The 26,033-nt window shown below is 40.5% G+C and overlaps 1 protein-coding gene across 12 annotated transcripts in view; it reads right to left on the bottom strand.

Annotated features, from left to right (window-relative positions):
- The window catches only part of arhgef18b (rho/rac guanine nucleotide exchange factor (GEF) 18b), a 106,498-nt gene that overhangs the window by 22,779 nt on the left and 57,686 nt on the right, over positions 1-26,033 (bottom strand). For all 12 annotated transcript variants that reach the window (XM_054788729.1, XM_054788732.1, XM_054788737.1 and 9 more), the window contains 14 exons: positions 23,425-23,675; positions 23,215-23,340; positions 22,993-23,110; positions 22,646-22,900; positions 20,589-20,665; positions 16,786-16,964; positions 16,634-16,707; positions 14,687-14,872; positions 14,435-14,569; positions 14,014-14,120; positions 10,885-10,953; positions 10,716-10,763; positions 6,678-6,959; positions 6,429-6,578 (listed from right to left, as the gene is read on the bottom strand). In XM_054788729.1, coding sequence (XP_054644704.1) covers positions 6,429-6,578; positions 6,678-6,959; positions 10,716-10,763; positions 10,885-10,953; positions 14,014-14,120; positions 14,435-14,569; positions 14,687-14,872; positions 16,634-16,707; positions 16,786-16,964; positions 20,589-20,665; positions 22,646-22,900; positions 22,993-23,110; positions 23,215-23,340; positions 23,425-23,675 — 2,057 coding nt within the window. The remainder of the gene's footprint in view (positions 1-6,428; positions 6,579-6,677; positions 6,960-10,715; positions 10,764-10,884; positions 10,954-14,013; positions 14,121-14,434; positions 14,570-14,686; positions 14,873-16,633; positions 16,708-16,785; positions 16,965-20,588; positions 20,666-22,645; positions 22,901-22,992; positions 23,111-23,214; positions 23,341-23,424; positions 23,676-26,033) is intronic.

Here is a 26,033-nt window from a genome sequence, read left to right as displayed (position 1 = left end):
ATTGTTTTCAGTCATTATGGCAGGGTCGTTTTTGAGCACGTTGTGAGTACGTGAAGCTTTTTAAGTCTGATGGTTACTGTGTAAACACACCCTTCGTGTACAAAGTATTTCTTCAGTCATATGACCTGCCATGAAAGCGGTTCCCTGGCATTCATCAGTAACCGGAGGTATTGCACAATCAAGACCCATGCTGGGTGTGTGCCAACGGAGAATAAAAAATCCGTATCCGAGGCCTTCCTTATCAAACAAGACCCACCCGATCAGATGAGATAACACATGAAAGCCGCCCCTCTGAAGTCTTTACACGCTGCGACTCGCTCCATCCTCCCACACGTGTTCAACTCCACAGATAAAACAAACATGAGCAGAGGCGTGTCTTTTTCTTTTTTATGAGGTCTAATTACAGCGCTCCGGTTTGCTGATGACTCCTAATGTTTGATGGTAGGCATTAAATGGATGCTGATATCAGGCTGGAATACATCTCGGGGTCATAGCTGATGAAAAGGCTGAACTTTAATGTGTTTTTGATTGTGTGTGGGTGTGGGTGAACCGCAGCCAAGAAAAGTCCCATGGTGGAGCCAACAATGTAGCATACGCAGTGCGTACCCTCACATCTGCGTGTGTACTAAACACACAAACAGGCCGAATGAAAACCAAATAGTGTGGGGATGATGTCAGTGGGCGCCAAGTGCTGACACGGCCCTGCATCTCCCTGGCCTCAGGTCCCGTCTTGCAGTGTAATCTCACAAACAAACAAATAGCACTCTTGTGTGCATGGCTGTTTCAGCCGTGGCTTGTAATTACAAGGGTGCTGACTCATCACAGCTATCCTCTCCTTCTCACCATCACACATGCCACGCTTTTTCATCAGCGAAAAGTAGGGCCCTATGATTTCCAACACAATCACGGAATTAGCCAATAGAAACGGAATTTACTGTTAAATTGACACAATGTGAATGACATGCTGTCATTGTGAGAAGGAATGTTCGTGTGGGGAAGCATTTCCCTGGCGGACCGCTCATTTGTGGCAGACTCTCATCACAAACACTAACACACCCCCTCCCGAATTAAACATGTCGAAATGGTGACCTGGAACAACGGCAAGAGTTGGTGGAAGCTCCTCTCTCACGGAGCGTGAATGGAAGCTAGCGGGGTTAGCTTAGTTTAGCAGAGCATGCCAGCGTGTGTCAGCTACTAAGGCTGGATACCATATTTTCCGGACTTTAAGTCACATTTTAAAATTTATTTCATGAAATCAGAGACCGAGAACAGACATCTTGAAAGGCAAGTTGTAGTAGTAACAATAACAAGCGTTTTTTAAATATATTGTCTTTTTCAGTTTACATGTAAGTGTGATTTAAACAAGAATAGCAACCAAAAAAATTTGATGCAGTTGGCAGGCAAGTGAGCTAAATTAAAATGGAAAAAACGGAATTTGGAAAAAAATAAAACGGATTTCATTGGGTGGTGGGGTGCCGAAGGGGGTGCCGAAGTTCAGCACCTTGTATTGTATTGTATTGTATGTACTTTATTTATCCCACAGCGGGGAAATTTACTTGTTACAGCAGCAAGCAAGCAAGACAAGTAAAGAGTAAAGTAAAGTAAAGTAAAGTAAAGCATCGTGACTACAACATGGTTCAGGTGGTGCAGGTGTTGTAGAGCCTGACAGCGGTCGTCAGAGAGAGAGAGCGGACAGCGGACCTTATCAGTCATGTGATGACAGGTGAGCAGAGAAGTGTTACCCTAACTGCATTTTAATTACAGTAATCCCTCCTTTATGGCGGTTAATTGGTTCCAGACCCAACTGTCAGAAGAAGTCAATTTCCACACAGTAGGACTCTCCTTTTTTCTAAATGGAATATTTTGGGAGTTACAGCATAGAAAACCTGATGACTACCTTCTAAATACGCTTTTTAACATCATTAGAGCCCTCTAGACATGAAATAACAACCCTATAGTCACCTTTACACTCCTATTACCCAATATAGTAGACCACGGGTGTCCAAACTTTTTCCACCAAGGGCTCTTTTTTAAAATTTTTATTAGCATTATTGTGAAGTTTTTCTTTTTCACTTTACACTTTTTTTTTCCCCTTTTTTATAAAAATACCTTTTAAAACTTTCCTCTCATACCTTTGATCTTGTAATATAATTTTTTTGTTCTGATAAATATGACATTATTATTTTAATAACTTTTAGCCAACCCAATTTTACTAAAATTGCAACTGATTCTTCGATTTTTCATAATATTACCACTTTTCAACAAATTACACATTTTAGTCTCATGTTTCAACTTTATGCTATTTTTTCCTTAACATTAGAACTTTATTCTCCTATTATCTTTATTATGCTTTTGTTTTCTTGTTTAATTGTATTTAAGAATGTGCTGGGGGCGGATAAAAACACAGTTGAGGGCTGCAGTGTAGACACCCCTGCAGGCGACATAAGAAAATAAGACACAAATAAGACTCGTGCTTGTGTGTGTTGCTGTGAATGTGTTCCAGTGCTAGGAGAGATGTGTTGGGGGGGCAGGAAGTGACGCCAGGGGTTCAGAGTTGAGTTTTAGCTTGGTGTGGGATAGGGCTGCAACAGTACTCTGTGTTAGGGATTATCGGGCCTGTTTTGAGATAATTCAAAGCTGCAATAAAAGCCTGTTGTTCCGGTGACAATCAAGTCTGGTGCTTGTGTGTCTCACCGAGTGACCAGTGTAGTGTACAATACTACATATCATCACAATGTCTTTGGATGCATCTTCTGAATGTTTTATATTTGCATTTTGCTTCATTTAGCCATTTTTATGTTGAAAATATGCATATTTTTTTACTAATAATAGGCCATATTCAAACTGCGTAATTAATGTACCTGTGAAAAATGGTGATGGGAGTGAAGTGGCAAGGGATTACCGTAGTGCTTTGGCATGAAATGAAAGCCACGTTAGTCAAAGCTCCTTTCCCATGAAACTTACAAAGTCACATTGTTCTGCAAGGAGGGGAAAGTGGGCTGCAAGTACGGAACCAGCCACGATGGAGACAGCTGTAAAGAAGAAGAATGGGGGAAAAAAGGAGCTGGGCTACGGAGGTGGAGAGCTGGCTTGGCTTGAAGTGGTTAGAGATGTGTGTGTTTATGATTACACCCACCGTGATGCCGTGGGAGCTGGAAACAACAACTCTTTCAGACCAGCGGGATTGTCTCAAGCCCCAAAAGGAAGTACTTTCAACACAGTTTTTGGTTTTTTAACCAAACCATTTTGTGATTAAGTCTGCACATGTGACAGTTGAAGAAAGGCCAAAGTAAGTTTGCGTGTGGATGGGTAAAACAGAGCTTTGTGTCATTAGAAATGTGCACCATTATGTCACACTTTTAAACCTTAATGGGTCCCTCACATGATTGATCAACTTTGCTTTAATATGTTATATATTGTTTGCAATTATGCTCTATATTGTTTCATTTTTGAAAGCAAAAGGTAAATTCGCAAATATGACATTTATAGATTGTGGTGTCACCTGTTGAACTAGCTCTCACTGTTCAGTCTCATTTCTCATTAAAGCAGAATAAACAAACACTTCTCGAGGTAGATGGTTGACTTGGTTCAGTATATTTTTCATCAAAATAGTAGTCATGCCAAAAAGGTGTATCGCTGCTGGATGTTCATCGTTCATCGAATGATACTGCAAGTTTGTTTTCTTTCCCAAAAGAGGGAGGTTTATGACAACAATGGACAAAGCAAGTGCAGAGAACGAAAGACAGATGGATGCCCGCCCACCTTGAGTTCTGTCCTTTGCAGTGATCATTTCACTGATGACTGCTTCGAAGGAACACCTTTACAAGAAGCATTTGTCTTGAAAGTACGGTATAAACGCATTTTGAAAAAGGATGCTATCGTGCCGGTACACAGGAAAAAAAAAAAAAAAAAAAGACAAGAAGGATGATGTCAAAGTTGCCACAGAACAGAGTAAGTCATGTCTTGTTTACATAAAGTCTTTTCCATGATAGCGACAAGGTTGTAAAGAATACGGTAAATGTTAAACATCTTTTCACAGCGATATGTATGTTTACTGCGGCGGCGGAAGCTGTGATGGTGAAATATAAAATAAAAAACGCTATAAAGACCCCTTTACGCTCATTAAGAAGCCGATTTAAAGCAACAATTCAAAGATAAGCAACTCGAGTAATTTACACTTACCATTCTGTGTTTTGAAGGCAACTAATCTTCATCTCCATGTCTTAAGGCTTAAGTCCATGTTCTGAGAGTTCTCTATTTCACCTCCAATTGTTTCTCCCTTCTTTTCTCCTCAAACTATTGACACAATGGCCAAATCTTTGCTATAATCACTGTAAACATCCTCTGTCTCGTAAAGGAGGCTGAACAGTGAGAGCTAGCTCGTCATTAACTATAAATGTAATTTTTGCCAATTTACCGTTCGCCTTCAAAAATGGAACAATGTAGAACATAATTACAAACAACACATAACTTATTTAAGCAAAGTTGAGGAATCACGTCAGAGACCCTTTAAGAACAGAACATGAAATTATTACGGGTGTTGGTTTAATTGTCCACCTTATAATACACACTAGCGATTAAAAATAAACATTGTAGATGTTTCCTGCGCTCTGTGTGAAAGATAAGCTAATATCAGCACTATGTTGATGACACGGGATCCAGCCCGGCCAGGGTGCAGGACTGTGTCCTCTAGAGGTGCATATAAGGTGTGTTAAGAAGCAAGAGTCGCGATGCCACCTACTGTACGCCGTTGTATTAACAAGCTGCATAGGCAGTCCCATTCTAAACGCGTGCAAGGGTAAACACACCACATCTACAAATAACTAGAAAAGCACTGAGAGCGCGCAGACCTCCGCCAAGCACCATAGTTCCCCCCATATTGGATACTGGATCCAGACGGTGATCCGGATCACCCCCCAAAATGTAATCAGTTCTTCCACTTCCCCTTTTGGACAATTCCTGAAAATGTCATCCAAATCCATTCTGAACCTTCCAAGTTATTTTGAACACAAACAAACAGATAAAGGCCGGCAAAAGCATAACCTCCTCGGAGGAGGTAAAAATGAAACTCGACAAAACTTTCTGTGGCGGTCCAAATGTAATTGTGGCAGGTTGACACAAAACAATTTATGTCGGGGAAACACTGCGGTGTGTAAGTATGAGCAGAATCCTTTCAAATTCAGCCACAGTCCATTTAAGGAGGATTTTAAACACTGTTGTATTGCATAAATATTCAAATATCATAGCTTGAGGGCCTATTGCTCAGAATTTGACCCAAATAGTCAGAGTAAAATATACTTCTAACATCTTCATCAAAAGTGTTTCATTGCTTTTACTTTTTTTTTAAAGTGATGGTTAACTTATTTTTAACATTTCTATGACAATTAAGATGTTTGTGACTCGAATCACCTTCACATGGCACCTGACATTTCAGGTTTTATGGTTTTTACTAGAGATACACTTTTTTTTTTTCCAAACCAATACCAAAACTGCTTTTCAAGACTGATAGGGAAAAAATAACTGATAACCTTTTTTGTATCACTTTTTTTTCCATTTAAATTTAAGTGTAGTTTGTGTACACCTGGAGGTAAGGAGGGATGGAACAAATTTTGATTGGACCAAGTGTACCTGTTGATTTGTCCTAATCAAATATCATGACATTGCTACCACATCACTACTATCAGGAAAACCAGAGTATAGAGCGGGAGGAGCCAGCTGCTGTGACCCAGCAAGGTGCACTGTATTCGGGCACACGCTCCGGGCAGCCGGTGTGACGCCACGGAGGTCTCTGGCAAACCTTGTGCACTTTCTAAACACTATTTAAGGTGGCTGATAAGGATTTTTTTTGGTGCCCCATGGGTTCTTTTCATCGCGAAGCAACTAGCACGCAAAATGTTATCCCTGGAAAGTGAATGTGAAAGTGAATAGGCCGCTGCCGCCGTGATCCAACCTCGAATAAGCGGTAGAAGATGATTGTATGACCATGAGAAAGTGAACGTTCGTTTACAAGTGAGCTCAGGGGAAGTTACGACAGGCCGTTAACATCACAGGCAGGAGAAAAAAGGAGTGCTTGATTTGCTCACAGTACAGGTAATCTCGCCTCATTGGGTTTTTTTTTTTTCAAAATTATCGGTTATAGGGGCCATTTTTATTGGTATGACGTCATAATTGCCCGGTAATTATCGTGCACCCCTAGGTTTTACTGTGTAATAGTAACAAGGAAGTGGTTAAGAATGTTGAAACATTTCCTATTCGAGTTCATCAAGTTTTAAAGACAGAGACAGTTTGGCTCTGAACATATTGTGTGCTTGTGGTGGCGCTAAGATGCTTCGATGTGATAAAAAAAAAAAAACCTGTTTGAATAATTCATTTGTCTACTAGCTACTAAATTCTAGCCTTCAGTGGTTGCGCTATAGGCCTGCTCCCACCTCGATGGTTTTCCTCTTGATCTTCTTCTGGTGTTCCAGGCGTTCCTTCTCTTTCTCCACAGCTCGAGTGGACTCTCTCAGCCTCTCCAGGTCCTGCTGGTACGTCTCCCTTTGCCTCTCCAGCTCCACCCTCTCTTCTGCCAGACGCTCCTGCATCCATTTTTTTGTTGTTGTTGTTGTTGTTGTTGTTGTAATTCAAGTGCAAGTCACGCAAATACGCCAACTGTCAGGTAGGTCTGACCACGTTACCTCCAACCGCCTGCACTCCTCCTCCCTTTGCCACAGTCTGGCCTCTGTGGCTTCCACTTGTTGGCGGTGCCTCTCGCGCTCCTTCTCCCAGCGCTGCTGCTCTTGCCGATGCTGAGACTGCAGTTTGTGGAAGCTGGCGAGCTCCTCTCTCTGCAGGGCCAGCGTCCGCTGCTTCTCCTGCTCCAGGAGCACGTTGCCGCGATGGCGCCCGGGTAGCGAGGCTCGCTCTGTCAGCGAGACACGCTGCAGCTCGATGTGGCTGTCTTGCTGGGATATGATGGCCTGACACCAGTCAAGGGAAATAAAAAGAGAAAAAACACAGATTCTTTGTCCAATTTACGTAGAGGAAGAACTTTCAAACCAGAGTACAGTCGTCCCTTGCAATATTACAGTTCGATTAGCATTCCCTCGCTATAGCGCGTTTTTTCAAAAATGTATTCATGATTACTGTTTCGTTGTTGAATGCGGCCTATTAGTAAAACAAAAGAAAATACTACATATATACTACTACTACTACTAAAGGCTGCAAGGAAGTACGCTGTCCAGAAAAAACACAAGGAACATTTGAGTGTACGTTATCTTATTTGATTAATACTGTATGTCTTATTTTCTCTGATTATGTGTACTGTGTTGGTTAACACAAACGCAAAGGTGACTATGGGGGTGTTGTCATGTCAAGAGGGCTCTATAAATGTTAAAAACCATATTTAGAAGATGATAAGCAGGTTTCCTATGCTATAACTATGAAAATATTGCATTTATTAATATTGAATCCTACTTTGCGGAAATTCACATATCGCTGTCGGGTCTGAAGCAAATTAACTACAATAAACAAGGGATTACTGTAACCATGCCATGATGCACTCACTGGACACTAGGGGAATCACAAGATTGTTCCATAGAACAACGGCATGAATGGAGTGAACCCTTTTGTTAGTCATACACTCTTTGTCTCGGTGGGTGGAGGCGGGGCCGCTAGCATACACACAGAGCGCAGAAGAGTGTACCATAAATTGCGGTGTATCAGCTGCACCCGCTAAACTCAAAAAACAGATCTAGACGTAGATAAGCCACACCGGTGTATAAGCCGCACGTGTATACGTCATAAAATGACATTGTGGTGCACGTGAGTCCGTGAGGACCAGTCAGCTCTTTATTTGACAAGAGCCAATCATGAGCTATGAAAAAACTCACAACTAGCTTGTCAACCCATTGGAAATTGCAGGAGGTCATTACTCAATATAACAGTCTGACTCATGGTGGCATCTTGCAAAGAACACTAAACTCATCACACAGCAACTTAACACTAAAAAGATATACCTCAGAAATATATAAACATGTACAAGTAAAATGAAAAAAAAACAAACAAACCCAGCAACACTTCCGGCCTTCAAATAGCACATTCCGTCTAATAGTGGTAATAAAATAAGGGTGTCTTAAAAAAAATTTGCTTACATTAATAAAACAATTGCAATTGCATCTGCAGCTATGTCTTCTTTAACCACAAACACTGATAGGATTTTGTAGGAATAAAAAGTTCGAAAAATACCGGGTAAAATTGTCCAATTATATATTGCGCCAATAAATGTAAGGATTTTAAAATTTCATTCACTGTCACAAAAAAAGCACATAATCTATGATAATAAAATCAGTCTAAAAAGTAAAAAACAGAATGAAAAAAGTTTCAAACTGAAAAAATTCTGGAAAAAATGTGAATGGCTTTCAAAGGGCTCTATATGAGGAGCAATGTAGTAAAGGTAATGTAGAAAAATAAATGAGTGGATTGCAATTAGGGATGTGAATGATAAACCAATGCGACCGGATAACCAGTTTGAGGAACGAACGAGAGAAAAGTCTCCTGTATTGATAATGACACATGAGTCTTTAGATGAATCGATTGTGGAGACATGCACCGGAGAAGCCATCGGCTGACTTACAGTATAAACAACATGTCTTCTAAACAACGTGTGAGCCTGGGCTGCCGGTGAAGGGATTGTTGCGCATGCTCCATAACTTGCCAGGGCGGAAGACGAGAATGCTGAAGTGCCGGCTAGCCAAGAAGGCATTTTGAACGCCGAAGTTTGGGACGTCTTTGGATTCATTTCCAGAAGGGTGCAACACGAGAGCAGCCAGACCAACAGAGGCGAGTGTGGTAACTTTTCTGCTTTGTAACGTGATTACTTTGAAATGTTGCGCCTGGAGTGTTGAAAGCACTATGCTCAGTCTGAAACGTCGTGCGACTGCCATTGTTCTGTGACATTTTGACTATGGGATCGTTTACTTTTCCAAGCTAAAAGACCATTTTCATTGTACTCCTGTGACAAATTCTCTTTACTTACCTGTGCTTGGAAGAGATGTGTCCTTATTTAAAGGGCTTTGCAATATTTATTTACTTTGTATTATTAATTGGGCTGAAGGTTAAAGACTTGTGCTTTTTGAGTGTTATATTTTATATAGATAGATGGATGTTTGTCATTGCGCGTAGTATACAACAAAACTTAGTTTGGTGGCTCCACTTCCATTTCTAGCAACATGAAGACATGTTAAAACTTAAATGTTACAAATCCCAGTGTAACAGGTATAAAAATATCGATAGAAAATCTAGAATGTCAAATATTGATCACATCAAAGAAAAACATGTTCATTCAGCAAGACTTTTTTTTGTTCTGTGTCTAAACAATATACAGGTATACATTTGACATGTCATTCTGTTGACTTTATTTCTGCCAGTGCCTTGCAGCATGCTTGGGGATATGATGTGCTGTTTTGCACATTTAGAAAATACCGTAAGAATAACACATTCACATAATTGACATCTTTATTTTACGATGTAAAATTAACTCATTCAATACCGAAGACATATTTATTCGTTTTTATAAACCTGAACGCCTGATTTTTTTATACGTCTTTTACGTTTTTTGGCGCAAGAGGCAAAAAGAGGTGACGACGTAACTGCAGACTAAAAGCAGTCACTTTTCATGCAGTTTTAAGCCATAGAAACGGCCACAAGGTGGCAGAAGTGCAGTTGACAAGAGTTCGGCGTGGATCTTTTGCACGTACAAGCACACTTGACAGCAAGGAGAACGTGGAAGAGTGTGGAGGAGTGTAGCGTGCGAAGGTTACGCATTGTAGGGAAATTTTAACTCATACACACAGTTTACTTCCAAATGTGGAAATTATAAATAGTTTATGGTCTTACATTCACAAATAAATTGTTATTTTGATGTAAAACAACCCATTTTTGTGTTGTGGTATAGTTGTTTAGATATTTGAGCTGTCACAAAAGCAAAAAATTTGTGTCAAAGTAAAAGTTATGCTTTAAATGTATCTTTTCACAAAAAGCTGTTTTTCCTACCTTTTTAGTAGGGAACTGATATTTTCCTGAAACTTACCTATGTTCTAATGCTGATTGCTAAAGAACGGAACTTTTTTTCTGATGAAAGACGGGAGTGTAATGTTTCTTTTGGTAGGTTCCATGTTTACATAACCATACAACACAATATTCTGTGTGCCTTGAAAGATCAGTCAAAATCATCTAAAATGGCCGATAGTGAAGGGGTTGAATTTTGAAAAAGGGCTGGGATTGAACGAGTTAATATGTACATCAGCAAACAATTAACCGTAGATTTGAATGGAATCGTATCAAATCGTTCTGTCTTTAAAATATGTCGTTTTTGAATCGTATCATAACCTGTGTATCTAGATTCAAAACGAATCGTCTCTCACAAAGATTTACAGCACTAATTGCAATACATCGTTATGCATTTTTTATATTTTTCCACTGTACTTTTCTGAAAAGTAATGTTAAAATCTCGTCTCGTCTACTGGACACACAGAAACAGTCCAATGAGACCATTCTATGTCTTCACCAAGATGATAACATTCACTATAGTGGAAGCTGTTTGGTTTTTAAAATACTTTTGTACGAAATCTTTTATGAGACGTGCACCTGATGTGTATGTACAGTGAGTGAGTATACACGAGTAGCAGCGTGCAAATATCAACAAAACATGAAAAGTAGCTAAGGTATCGTGTTACCTGCAGACTGTAGAGCCGCTGTGAAAGCATGAGCACTCTGTCAAAGAACTGGAATGGAAACAGAGAAGGTTATCCCACATGAAAATATCACAACACATCACACTGGTTCAACACACAATCAGCCAACGCTGCATGTGAACAAGCAATGGATAAAAGAAAGGGAGCCAACCTCTGCCTCGGGGAACGAGCTGGACCAGAACCGGTTCCATCTGGTGGGTGTGCAGCAGCTCTCATGAACCTAAGTAACATCAAAACGTACACAAAGTTATTTTTTGCTATCTAAATCAACAAATGTAAAACTGCACAAATATTTGAGCCTACTGCATCTGAGAACAGCATTTGCTTATGCTAAAAGTCACTATTTATGTAATGCAGGTCCTGTCAACCGTACAAGACTTTTGGGAGTACGGTAATCGCTCGCCACTTGGCGCTTCCTATTTCACGGCTTTTTGGATCATGGTTTTTCAAAAATATATGAATTACTAAATCATGCTGTTTCATGGTTGAATACAGTCTATTATACTCAGAAAATGTGCTTATTTAAGTAAATTTTACATATTTTCATGCTTAAATGAAGCATTTTCAGTACAAAAATGGAAGTAATATAAAAATAAACATGAAAAGCAAAACATATGTTTAGAACTACAAATGACCTTTCTTCTGTTGCCTCATTTATGTCAAGTCAAAGAAAACTGAGCTGCCTGTGAGCCCTTTTAGGCCCTGTCCCCACGGGAACGGATCTTGACTTTTTTTTTTTTTTTTTTTTTTAAAGTTGCGTCCACATGGTGTGGGATTAGTAAATAGTTGCATCCAGACGGGAACGGATGACTGGGTGACAACAAGGCACACCCATGTGTGGCGCTGTAAACAGACACACAGACGGAACCACGTGACGCCCCAAACCACAGAAGAAGAAAGAATGCATGTGCGTAAGTCCGTTGTCTTCCGCTTTCCGAGGCTCATTTAGAGACTTACGACAAAATGGAATTGCTAGAGTCATTTTAGTGAATAATACAACAAAATATCAGGAGACTGTCAACTGGGGTGAGTCATGTCCATCGAAGTATTCAGATATTATGTTAGCTTGTGGCTAAAACTCACTTCTGGTCATGTGACGGCGATGGGTCGGTGACGTCACAGTTTCTGAAACACAGCAGTTCGGCTGTCTACACGAAATTGACAAGCCGGCGTTTTCAGATTTTCCCACTCTGGAAGCCGTTTAAAAAATATATATATACAGTTTCAGGGTGCCCAGAACGGTGTTTCCGTGTGGGTAAAAGGCTGACACCATAAAATGCTTTGCTGTTTTGACCTGAAAACCTTTCCGTGTGGATAGCCCCCAAAACTACTGAAGAAGAGACAACACATGAGTATAAAGTCTGTCGTCTTCCGCTTGGCAGGCTTGTCTGGACTAACAATAAAGTGGAGTAACTTCTGTCGGAAACAATCACTTCTGGTCACATGACAACAAAGGAGTGACAAAGGGGCAATAATGTCTTCGTTTTCAAAAAGTAGTGGTTTGTGTGTCTACATAGAAACAACACGACAATGTTGCCTGATTTTTCCACTCTGGAAGCCGTTTAAAAAAAAAAAAAAAAAAAGACCATTTCAGGACACCCAGAACACTGTTTCTGTGTGGATAAAAGGCTGAAACCATGAAACACTGTCGTTTCGACCTGAAAATGCTCCCCTGTGGACAGCCCCCTAGAAAATGGGGGACCTGCCGCTTTTTGAGGAGAGCCATACATGTTTTCATTTCAGAGTCTCCAAAAGACACTTGCTTTTACTGTCTCTGGCAGACCAGGCACGTTATAAATGTGTTTATGAGCGAGGGCAAATGGGTAGCACCAAATGCACCCGTTGCTGTTTTATAGAGTTGATGCATTGCAAGTTGTCAATGAACGGCTTACTGTACTGGTGTCATAGGAATGGAACACGTTCAAAGACGGAGGACGTCCTGTATACGCTACAAACATGCAAGTTTAGTGGTAAAAGTTGAGCAATGAGATGTGAGTACGTTGGTAAATCTTTGCAAACTGGGCCTGTTAATTGGACGTAAACGAGAGAAGCGGTGACATCATGTGTAGCCAGGCGTGTCGTGTTTGTGTCTGCGGGGCTGCAGCCGCTCATCAAAGCTTCCTTTAAGACAATGAAGTGCTGAAAATAGATGAAACGTGCCTCTCTGGTAAAAGGGGACCGGGGTGTGGGGGGTTATGGTCCGCGGCCAGCGAGGATGAGCAGGCTGGTCAATGCTATGCTAGCAGGAGCCCGTCTCTTATGTTCCTGCAGTGATGCCGTAGCCTGTTCAATGTGGTGTAAACACAGGATAATTGGTGTATGAGTGACTATAGGGGTGTTATTTCATGTCTACAGGGCTCTAATTATGTTAAAACCCGTATTTAGAAAGTAATAAACAGGTTCTCTATGTTCTAACTTCGACAACATTCCGTTTATCAATATCAAATCCTACTTCAAGGAAATTCACTTATCACAGTTGGATCTGGCACCAATTATGTATGTATGTATGGATGTATGTATGTATGTATGGTACTTTATTAATCCCACAGCAGGGAAATTCACTTGTTACAGCAGCAAGCAAGATACGCAAGTAAAGAATACATAGTGACACATGGTTCAAATGGTGCAGGTGTTGTAAATTAAAAAATTAAAGGTGAAAAACGTTTTCCAAAATATATGAATGAATAAATCATGCTGTTTCATGGTTGAGTACGGCCTACTAATCTAAATATGCATATTTAAGCCAATCTGACATAGTTTTTGCCTAAATGAAGCATTTTCAAGCATAAAGATGGCTAAATGAAGTAAAACAGAAATAAACATGAAAAGCAAAAGAAATACGCTTAGAACTGTCGCTTTGTTTCGTCCCTTTTTCAATGTCAAACAAAACTGAGCTGCTTTGAGAGTTGGGGGACCTGCCGCTCGTTGAGAAGAGCCATGCATGCATTCATTTCAGAGTCCCCAAAAACACTTTACTCTGTACTTCTCCTCTGGCAGATTATCATTGTGTTTATGAGTGTGGGGAAACTGCTGGCACCAAATGCATTTGTGGCTTTACAAATGTATTTGTGGTACCGAGAGCACTCCTGGGTCAATATGCGTGACGCTTGCAAAAAACGCGTACATGTCGTCAGGTCTGAATAATGTGCATTTAGTTGTGTACTTCAGTTTCGGCTTACTTAAGACAACACTGGGACAGAAATCATCAATAATCGATATCTTCTCAGCGCTGTTTGTTGTAAACAGGAAATAAATATATTCATGTGTGTGTGCATCCTACCAGAGTTTGGCTGCCATAGAGATCTTTGAGCTGAGGGTCAGAGCTGGCCCGCTGGCTTCGGTCTCTGCTTCTGGACTCACCAGAAAAGTTCTTCTTCACATTGCCATCTGGCAGAGGAACACCAACAGCCACAGACACAAACACAAACAATGACACACACACACACACACACAAAAACAGTGAGACCAAACAGACCAGAAAACATGAACATTAACAGCCACACATAAAGATAAGTCACACAGGGACGATGACTATCTCCATTTGCCCATAAACCATTTCAAACAACAAAAGCACGTTTTTTTGGGTGGGGGGTAAGTGTCATTTTATTAATAATTCATAGTTTATTTATGGCACCAAGTGCATAAAAGTACAACCCGTTAGATGGGAGGTTCCTTCAGGACATGAAGTGTACCGGACTCACTCTTGGTGAGGATGGTGGGGCTGCTGTCATAGCCCCCAAAGGTGTCTGCTCTCCTGGGAAGGAGTCCAGAGCTGCTCCCTTCATCCAGTCCTTCATCTCTCACTCCAGATTGGAGCAAATTCTGGAGGTTTTCCACTGAATGAACATAAAAGTCAAAGTTATGGTTGAAATTGTGCAAAACATTTGAGAGGAACTGCAGACATCACAGCAAACAAGTTGACTCCAGTGTGAATAGCCTTCAGTCAGTCCTACCCTCAGTGATGGCTCCTTTGAGTAAGGTCTCCCCCTGCTGGAGATCTGAGGCATCTCCCCGTAACAGCAGTTTGGAGCGGGAAGCCGCGTCCTCCAGACCGGCTACGGAGTCTGCCATGTCTGCAAAAAGCTGCAGCTTCTCAGAAAGCGCCTGGACGATCACGGCATCCTTCTGGCTCAACCGTTCTAGAGAAACAACAACAAAAGTGACAACTGAAATCATGAAAACAACACTATTTAACATAACCTACTGGAATCAATCCTCCTGATTATCATATCGCAGTATGACAGCCCACTATTTATTGGACACACTATGTTCTCATAGTGTGGCAGTGGCTGTCAACCTCTCAGTCAAGTACCCCCTTATCAAAGAAAAGCATTTTTTGTTGAAAAACAAAAATATATACACACATGATCAAAATTTTAAGATCAGTTGAAAAATGTCAAGAATTTTCAGGAGGCTAGTGGGAATGTTGCTCCAGGTGGTGAACGTGGCTTCACAGAGGGCATCCACTGTCTGGAACTGATGTCCATTTCTGGAAACATCTTTTGTCAACCGCTCCCAAATGTTCTCCATTGGATTTGGATGAGGGGAACACACAGGATGGTCAAAAAAAGTGAGCTTATTCCTCTGGAAGGAGTCCTTTGTGAAGTGCGGCGTTATCCTGTGTCATTACCACACAGACGAGGGCCCTCGGGTCATGCGGGATGCCCCCTGCGACATCTCCACAAAGCCGGCTGCCGTTTGACGCTCAGAAAACCGGTCAGTATCTGGGGTGACCACCATTTGCCTCATGCAGTGCAACACATCTCCTTGGCATTGAGTTGATTAGGTTGTGGATTGTGGCCTGTGGAATGTTGGTCCACTCCTCTTCAATGGCTGTGCCAAGTTGCTGGATATTGGCGGGAACTGGTACACACTGTCGTATACGATACAGAGCATCCCAAACATGCTCAATGGGTGACATGACCAGTGAGCATGCTGGCCATGCAAGAACTGGGACGTTTTCAGCTTCCAAGAATTGTGTACAGATCCTTGCAACATGGGACCGTGCATTATCCTGCTGCAACATGAGGTGATTCTCTGAAATGCCTTTGGAGACTGCTTATGGTAGAGAAATGAACATTCAATACACGAGCAACAGCTCTGCTTGACATTCCTGCTGTCAGCATGCCAACTGCACGCTCCCTCAAATCTTGCGACATCTGTGTCATTGTGCTGTGTGATAAAACTGCACATTTCAGAGTGGCCTTTTATTGTGGGCAGTCTAAGGCACACCTGTGCACTAATCATAGTGTCTAATCAGCATGTTGATATGGCACACCTGTGAGGTGGGATGGATGATCTCAGCAAAGGAGAAGTGCTCACTATCACACATTTAGACACATTTGTCAACAATATTTGAGAGAAATGCTGATATTGTGGATGTGGAAGAAGTTTTACATCTTTGAGTTCATCTTATAAAAAAATGTGAGCAAAAACAAAAGTGTTGTTTATATTTTTGTTGAGTGTATATTTTAATATCACAAAAAATATGTTTTAAATGTATGTCTGTACTTTTTGTCTTTGTAATGGGGTAAAATTACAAAATAGGCATGCTATCAATCCATCAATCAAGAAAATGTCAAGTGTCCCCGGAGTGCTTTCCAATAACCTCATTTGGGAATCAGTGACCAAAGGGGTGAGCGATAAGTCTCCTGAATACTGTGTAGTAATGTACTGTACGTAGTCGTAGTAATAATAGTGTCAAATAGTGACAGCTATTTTATATACATTTATGTACACTTATGCACCAAAATGCATTCACAGGCTGCTGAAAAGTGCTATAAAATACCCCCTGGGATGAATAAAACAAGTCTGCTTTTGAGGCTGAAGAAGCGTGAGCACCCCCTAGTGGCTGGGTAGGTCAAAAGTACAGTATCATTTCCAACTAATTGGGGCAGTACCTTGAAATTCTTTAAACCTGGAAGCTCGAGCCTCTTCCTCCTCACTGAACAGCCTCTCCTCTGTATGAGGACAGCTATCAGGGACAGGACGTACACCATTAGTCATTATGATATCAACTGCCGTCGCCTAAAACGGACCACGTCGCACCTACCTCTCCACAGCTTGCCGTATGTGTGCCATCCACGTGTTTCTTTCCTCCTTGGAGGTGGTGTGGATCTCGTACATCTCCGGCTCATTGGAGGAGGCACAGATCAGAAACATGGCTCTTTCTTCATGGGCCACCTCTCTCACAATCAGCTTCTGAAGAGAGATGACCGACGGCTTGTTGTCCTAGAGGAGGGGAACGAGAACACTGAAGCACGCTAGTGCTAACACATGTTCATGTGACCTGCATGCCACACAAGGGCAACTACTGTATGGAATTAAAAGTATCACACACTCCAATGTTTTACACTGTCCAATAAAAACAAATTCAACTGATGAAAATTACAATTCATAACATTAAAAAAATGACTTCATGACATGTCAAGGGTGTGAAAATTTTTTATTATTATATTTTATTATTTTTTTGCGTGTTTGCCACACTTAAAGGTTTCAGATGAAACAAATGTAAATATTAGTCAATGACAACACAACTGAACACAAAATGCACTTTTGAAATTAAACTTTTTATTATTAAGGGAGAAAAAAATCCATAGCTGTGTGAAAAAGTGATTGCCCCTTAAAACTAATAACTGGTTGGCCCCCCTTAGCAGCAGCAACTGCGTTGTGATAACTTGCAATGAGTCTCTTCCAGCGCTGTGGAGGAATTTTGCACAATTTCGTCATTCAGCCATATTGGAGGCTTTTCCTTTTTAAGGTCATGACACCGCATCTCAATAGGATTCAGGTCAGGACTTGGACTAGACCACTCCAAAGTCTTCATCCATTCAGAGGTGGACTTGCTGGTGTGTTTTGGATCATTGTCCTGCTGCAGAACCCAAGTTGCTTTCAGCTTGAGGTCACCAACATTCTCCTTCAGTACAATTCATGCTTCCATTTATCACAGCAAGTCTTCCAGGTCCTGAAGACCATCACACTACCACCACCACATTTTACTGTTGCTATCATGTTCTTTTTCTGAAATGTGGCGTTACTTTTACGCCAGATGTAATGGGACACACACCTTCTAAAAAGTTCAACTTTTGTCTGGTCAGACCACAGAGTATTTTCCCAAAGGTCTTGGGGATCATCAAGATGTTTTCTGGCAAAATTGAGACGATCCTTGATGTTGTTATTGTTAAACAGTGGTTTTGGTCTTGGAACTCTGCCATGCAGGCCGCCCAGTGTCTTTCTTATGGTGGAGTCATGAACACTGACCTTAACTGAGGCAAGTGAGGCCTGCAGTTGTTTGGATGTTGTTGTGGTGTCTTTTGTGACCTCTCGGATGAGTAGTCGCTGCGCTCTTGTGGTCATTTTGGTTGGCCGGCCACTCCTGGGAAGGTTGACTACTGTTCCATGTTTTGGCCATTTGTGGATAATGACTCTCACTGTGGTTGGCTGGAGTCCCAAAGCTTTAGAAATGACTTTATAACATTTTGTAGACTGACAGATCTCAATTAATCACAGTTAATTTATGTTTTAACAGGGGTGGGAATCACTTTTTCCCACACAGGTTTTTCCCAAACCATGTAGGTTTGGATTTTTTTCCCTCCCTTAATAATAAAAAGTTTCGTTTAAAAACTCCATTTTGTGTTTAGTTGTGTTGTCATTGACTAATATTTACATTTGTTTGATGATCTGAAACATTTAAGTGTGACAAACATGCAAAAAAAATAAGAAACACTTTTTCACACCACTGTATATCAAGGGTGTCAAAAATGTTTCCAGTCAGGGCCACATACATATAGATATGCTAAGAAGTAGGGGTGTAACAGTTAACATGAATGTATTGAACCGTTTCGGTTCTGCAATGTATGGTTCGATCCACTTGCATACCGTTTCGGTTATATTTGATGCTATTTTTCACGCGGAACCAAAGTCCTGGGCGGGTTTCCGCACGGATGCCTCCGAGTGTCGGACACTACTGACTGAGGGGTAGGAACGCTAGTAGCTCGCAGGCGTGGCAAATGGCATCCTGGCAAATGCAAGCCTGAGCACAGTGAATGTTAAAATACATCTACAAGAAAGAAAACCAGTTTAGTGCAAACACCGATAACTTCAGCATATAAACAACCTCTAGCAAGCAACTCTGACTGGGTCAAAGCAGTAACACATGGTATTGGAGTTTTAATAGCCACGAGATTACGTCCATATTCAGTTGTTGAGAACGCTGGCCTTAAGTACAGTCATGGAAAAAATGCTGAGACCACCCCCCTTGTTTCTCCAGTTTCTTGTTCATTTTAATGCCTGATTAAACTAAAGATACCTTTGTTTGGACAAATGTAACAATGACAACAAAAATAGCTCATAAGAGTTACATTTTTTGGCAGTACAATGCTATAGCTATTCATGTAAGTACTTAAGTGATTATGGTTATTATCAAGAAAACCGTGGAAGTTGCTAGATATCACTTCTTTATGAGCTATATTTGTTATCATCATTATATTTGTCCAAACAAATGTGCCTTTAGTTGTACCAGGCTTTGAAAAGGATCAATAAACTGAAGAAACCGTGACAGTATATGATTCAAGTTCTTGAACCTCGCAACGAAATACCATCACGTCCTCACTTTAGCCGGAAATTTATACCAGCACTTTATGAAAAAGCTAAACGTGATGTTGTCAACGAGCTATCACGTGTGTCTGCTATTTCACTTACGGCAGATGGTTGGACATCACATGCAACAGACCGCTATTTAACTGGAACTGTCCATTATGTTTAAACAATTGTTTAAATAAATACAACTGTTTATTTTATTATTTTTTTTCTATTAAAAAAGAAAAAGAAAACTCTGTTTAGTTTATTTGAAATACCACCCAAATGGGCCTCTTTTATTTATTTAAAAAAGTTCTCTTTGCATTTTTTTTTTTTATAAAAGCATTTTAAGTCATTTTTTTCTGCCTTTTTCTTTGTACCAAAAATTAACCGGACTGAGCACTTCAAGAAACTGAACCAAACCGAAATTACATTTTAGTGTACCCTTACACACTTACTAAGACGTTATATATATTTCAAGAAAAAAAGTGCATCTCAGCTTTGTGACGTAGGGGAAAAAGCCTATTATTGGTATCAACATCACTTTTTTCTCTTTCCCCCCATTTTTACTGTTGTTTTTTTCCCCCAAAACATTTAAACTTTGTTCCTCAATAATGGTCGTAAATTGTCTTCTCATAGTACGACTTTATTCACGTAATATTATAACTTTTGCCCAATGTAATTTTCCAAAAATGACATTTGACTTTCCTCTTATATTGTTTTGTTTCGCATAATACAACTTTTAAAAAGAACAAACAAACATTTTTTCCTTCAATATTTCAATATTTTGACTTTATTCTCATAAAAAGTGCAGCTGTTTTTTTCCCCATTTGTTGGTTTGCTTTGTTGCCCCCCCCCCAACTATTTCAACTTTATTCTTGCATATTTTGTTCTCATAATTATGACTTTTTTGCCGTGACATTTTGACTTTTTTCTCAGGAACATTAGAACTTTTTCCACAAAAACAATTCCAAAAATTACAACTTTATTCATTGTTTTGCTTCTCGTAGTATTACAACTTTAAAAAATATCTTTAATATTTCAACTTTATGCGACTAAAATGCTGTTATTTTGCCTCACAATATTATGCCGTTATTACAGTGAAATGTCCTTTTTTTCCCCCCCAACATTTCCAATTTTGCTGGGTTTTTCCTCTTAGGTTTCTTTAAATGAAATTATATTTTTTGAATGTGCTGTGGGCCAATAAAAGAACACCCACGGGCTGTTAATGGCCCCCTGGCAACACTTTGGACAGCCTTGACATCTAGGCTTACTCACCACTGCAGCAAATATGTATCTCTGATCCTTCTCTTGTAGCAGCAGTAACACGTCTGAGAGGAGAACTGCAAGAATATCTGTAAGGGAAAATAAAATACTATCAGGGAACAATTAGGGCTGCACCAAAAAAAAGAAAAATACTGCAATCTCAAGTCACTAACATGCGTTCTAATCGGTAAATATCAACGATTTTATTCAATTTTAGTTGACGAGCTGCATCACCAACAAATGCACTCTCAAGGACTCATGCTGAGCTTTTGTTAGCATGACGGTTGAAACTGCATCCTCGCTCTCCCTGCCAGGGCGAGTTGGGCCTGCTGCCCCGGCTGGTGAGGCGCGCTGGCGATCAAATGAACTACTTGAATTTTCTTTTGACAAGTCTGATAATAACAATGATATTACTAATGTAGTCTGATATCTCTACAACGTAAGCACTTGGCACTGAGCGTGCTGTGTGCGTGCATCCAAGACAATGTCCCCGTATCGATGCACGATTACTAGGGCTGTCAAATGATTACATGATCAAATTGATCCGCTTTTAGATTAATCATGACTAATCGCCATTTGCAACTTTGTGTGAAATATGCCCTTTTAACTGTATTATAGTGATCAAAAAGATAAATGACAGGACACATTTTTGATACTGTATTTGTATGAATCAACAGCTCCACATCAACTGAACACTGAAATCATTCTAAAAGACACCATGTATGAAAATGTATTTGCCTAACACTAGTCTCTTAAACAGTAGCACAACATTTGAATCACACTTTAACTGCATGATTATGAGCCATTAAGGGGTTACGTTCAAAGACCGCGTCATTTTTGAAGCTGAATTCACTGTTTTGAGTGGAGATGTACTTTTGAGGATTTCCGAGCATACTTAAATGCAGCAAATTGTACTTCCACAAGAGTGATATGAATATCCACTAACTGCTGTTTACTTACACCACACATGCACGCATAATAAAGACATCGTTGTGATGTTCGGAGTGCCCCTGAATGCACCTTGCTGTGACAATGAGGACTCGAGACGTGTTTGTGAGTTGAAGATACATACAGTATGTGGTGTTGGAAGTGCACAGCTGTTGACTTATTCAGGTATAAATAAAGTTACAAAATTGCCTCAGACTCTGTATGGGGAGGTTATTGTGTCTCATCTGCCATCATAACCCTGAGGTGTGGCTTGACATGGTACGCATGCGTTAATGACACTAAAAATGTACACATAATTAACTCATTCAATCCCAGCCATTTTTCAAAAGGCCATTTTGACTCATCTTTCAAGGCACACAGAATATTGTGTTCTATGGCTACATAAACATGGAACCTACCAACAGAAATATTAGACTCCTAACCAATGTTCCCTCTAAGCTGCCCTCTAAGCTGCGCATGTGCGCAGTCGTGCACTGCTCTCGTGTTCTCCTTGCTGCGCGTAAAATACATTCCAACCTGAACTATAAATGAAACAAACACATAATTCATTCTGTACCGTTTTGCAACGCACCTCAGGGGGTGACAGGCGACAACAAGCGGTAACAACATACAACACAGCGACGAACAAGCTGTCCACCTAATGATGAAAACCTGTTGGCACATATTTACTTATGCAGCCAATCAAGTCATTAACAGCGGCTTACATAGTACATGCCGTTGTTTAGCAAGTGAGCGTACAGTACGTAACCTTCTGCACGCTACACTCCCCCATGCTCTTCCACTTCCTCTTTGCTGTTAAGTGTGTTTATCTATGCATAGCTCTTACCAAATGCACTTCTGCCACCTAAAACTGCTCTAAACGTGACATCCATTAGTGTGCAGTTGTGTCATAACCTCTGTTCGCATCTTGCGCAAAAACCCCCCATAAAAGATGTATAAATACGTCTTTGGGATCGGGCTTTCGGGTTTATGAAAACGTATAAATACGTCTTTGGTACTGAATGAGTTAATGAAGTCAATTAGTTACCGCCGTTAATGGGCTGTTTTTGACAGTGATAATGATTACATGCATGATTATTTCTTCATGACTTTTACTTTTTTTTGTGTGTCATACTCCCAACCTTTAAGCCTGCCGGAAGCAGCCTTCCAGTTGACAGTCCCCTCGTGCAGCAGCCGCCTCCGACCTTGTGCCAAGTCCTCCCGGCGGAACACTCGGCCGTCTTTGATTTTCCCCAGCGCCTTCGGCTCCATCTTGTTGTGGATGTCACGAAGGCGACACGTCTTCTCGTGCAGGTTAACCAATGCGTCCACTTGAACAATAGTGTCTTTAATTAAGTCGAGAGCTCGGTTCAGCTCGGCGTGCTCCTCAGTACCCACTAAAGTAAATAACCACAACAACAAAAAAAATAAAATCTCAATAAAACACAGTTTATTCTCAGTCAAAAACAACTAAATGCATGTAAAGGACCTTCAGTGTTGTGCAGAATCCGATCCACAAGAACAGGATACTTGGTAATGCGCTGCGTCACCAACAGAATGCACTCAGACACTCCTAACCGTCGCACAATGGACAGGTTGTTGATTTTCTGTGAGGAGAAAATATAACACTGAATTCACTGGAGACTGCAGGGGGATTTATACCGCTGTGCGACAGACACGGTGGAAAAGCCATCACAGATAAGCGTCTCACCCGGATGATGCTGTGGAACCTTTTGTTTGTTTGCATCTGTTCCTTGTAGTAGCCCATGGCCTCAGTGTGGTGACTACAGAAATCGCCGTAGCTATCCTTCATCTTCTCACCTATTTCACCTGAAAACTGCACACAAAAAGAACTTCACTAAAAAAATATTTTAAAAAACGCTGCTCAGCATTTACATGTTTTAGTTTGCCTGTCGTCTACCTGTGCAATCAGTACATCCGCTATTCTGTCCACCGTGTAGTTCCCATCGGTGGGCGAGACAACGTTGTCTCGCCGCCGTTCCTTGAGACGGGACAAGAAATGCGTGTGGAGCTCCAGGAGGTTTTCCAAGCGTGGAAAGAGACACTCCAGCCTGCCCGAATCCAGCTGGAGGTTCTCCCTCAACTCTTTGACGTAAACCCGCAGCATGATCTTCAGCGTCCGCACGTGATGCATTTCCGTCTGCATCAGCTCTGCAGGCGCATAAAGTGACATGTGACAATCACTTCAAAAAATGATGTGGTGTGCCTGTATGATAAATAACATATTGGTCTTGGCATCAACATTTAGTATAATGTGCATCCTGTGCACTGCCCCCTGGGTGATGTATATTTACTTGGGCTGTCAATGAAAACATTTCATCGTGATTAATCGCATTTGGTTTGTGGTTAACTCATTTAATCGCAGATAGAAGTTTTTATCAAGAACAAGTAGGGATGTAAATCTCTGGTAAAGGACTCCATACGCATCTCTACATACACGGGTTAAGATACGATTCAAAAACGATATACTTTAAAAACAGAATGATTCGATACGATTCAACGGTTACATTTGTTGATGTAGACAATCTTATACTACATAAAGAGGCCAATTCTATGAAAGTGTCATTCTCACAGTATTTCCAAATGTGTAAAAGAGCACATCATATCTCAGGATTATCAAAAAATATTAAATAAAATCATTTATAAATAAGTACACTAAGTCCCCAACTTACGAACACAATTGGTTCCAGACGACCGTTCTCATGTCGAATTGTTCTTAAGTAGGGGAAAAGGTAGTATTACCAATGATATAGGTACTACATGTATGTGTATACATATACAGTATATGCGTATGTATGTAAATATGAGTTTGGATGCAGTAGTAATATTAAACCAGGATAATTAATGAAAAAAACAATAATAAAAGTGATATAATAATACGTAATGATAAATGTTATTTACCTTTGAATAGGAGTGGTCGAGCATACGTCGTTGTGGAGGAGGAGGAGTTATTGAAAAAAAGGACAAATGGTGGTGGTGGTTAGACTCTTCTAAAAGAGGTAGTGTTCTGTGGGTGGTGTAGAATTAAGCAGGCCTATTAACTCTTCATAAACTTTAATCACACGCTCTGTCCGGGTTGTATCACAAAACTCTTAGCCTTCCTCTCTCCTCTTCCTCATCTTCCTGTATCTGTTGGTCCCATTAGCAGTGTCACAGTACCTCTGCTGGTCAAACATGTACCAGTATAAATATGGGTTTGCCGGTCAAGCATGTAACAGTATAAATATGGACTTATAAGGCAAAACACATGAAAAAATAGACCAGTCGGCTTGTGTTTGTATCTCCGAGTGTTCTCACGTCGGATGTTCGTTAGTAGGGGACTTAGTGTACATGAAATTGTATGTAAAGGGATGTCAATTTTGGAAATATGGGACATTTGTTCATTCAAAAAAAATATACAGTTAGAAATCCCAGTTTTTTCACATTTAACGCGAAAGGCGACTTGTCCCACTTTGTTCAACTGTCCTTGAACGCACCATCTAACTTTCTCTCACGCTGCACAGATAGATTACTATATTGTATTTTCCCCTTTTTCTTTTACCTCATATTTGGTTCCAAATGCTGATACTATGTGGGAACGCATAAAGGTAAGATTTGATGACCTTATTGAGTGCTAATGTGCATATTTATCCAGTGCACCTCTCTGAAAAACAAAGTCCAGGCTGGTACTGGTGGATGGTGGTTAAATTTGATGTTGTTCCTGTCTTAGTTTTACTCAATGCATAATAAAGATAAATTAGATGTCTGTAATGTATGCATATTTTGCTGATGTGTTGAAAATCTTTCCCGGTGAGCACGCTACGCTGCTAATGCTATGGACATCCATTCTCATCTTCACGTATGGTCACATTGACACAAGCCCCCAAACAGCTGTCCTCTGCTATGCCTGGAGGTAACTAGCAGCTTGTAACCCAGATTTTAGCTTGCAGTTCAAAGCAAAAATTCAGTGACGGCGCGCATCTCGCAGGCCGGCGGTTGGGGACCCCCTGCCTTACAGCATGCTTGGGGATAAGATGTGCTCTTTTACACGTTTGGAAGTACTGGAAGAATGACACTTTTATACAATTGGCTTTTTTATTTTATAATGTAACATTCGTATCTACATCAACAAATGTAACCATTGAATCGTATCGTTTGTACATGTATCAACTCATTCTGTTTTCAAAATATATTGTTTTTGAATCGTATCTTAACCCATGTATCTAGATGCCTATCATATCGTTCACCACAAAGAGCTTTACATCTAGGGGTGTGCATTGCCTATTATCTGGCGATTCGATTCGTATCACGATTCATAGGTCACCATTCGATTCGATTTCGATATATCCCGATACTTAAGTGCAAGACAATTATTGCGATTTTTTAAAATCGATTTTTAAAAATATGATTCTGGAAACAACTAATGACTAAACTAGTACACATTCAAAAGAAAATTTGTATGAAACTGTATTTAGAACTGTATTTAACAAGTTTCAGACTGTGTTTTAGGTTTAAATGTTGGAAGCATTG

The sequence above is a fragment of the Dunckerocampus dactyliophorus genome, chromosome 10, assembly GCF_027744805.1.
Source record: "Dunckerocampus dactyliophorus isolate RoL2022-P2 chromosome 10, RoL_Ddac_1.1, whole genome shotgun sequence".
Lineage (NCBI taxonomy): Eukaryota > Metazoa > Chordata > Actinopteri > Syngnathiformes > Syngnathidae > Dunckerocampus > Dunckerocampus dactyliophorus.
This window is presented reverse-complemented; position numbering and strand designations above follow the sequence as displayed.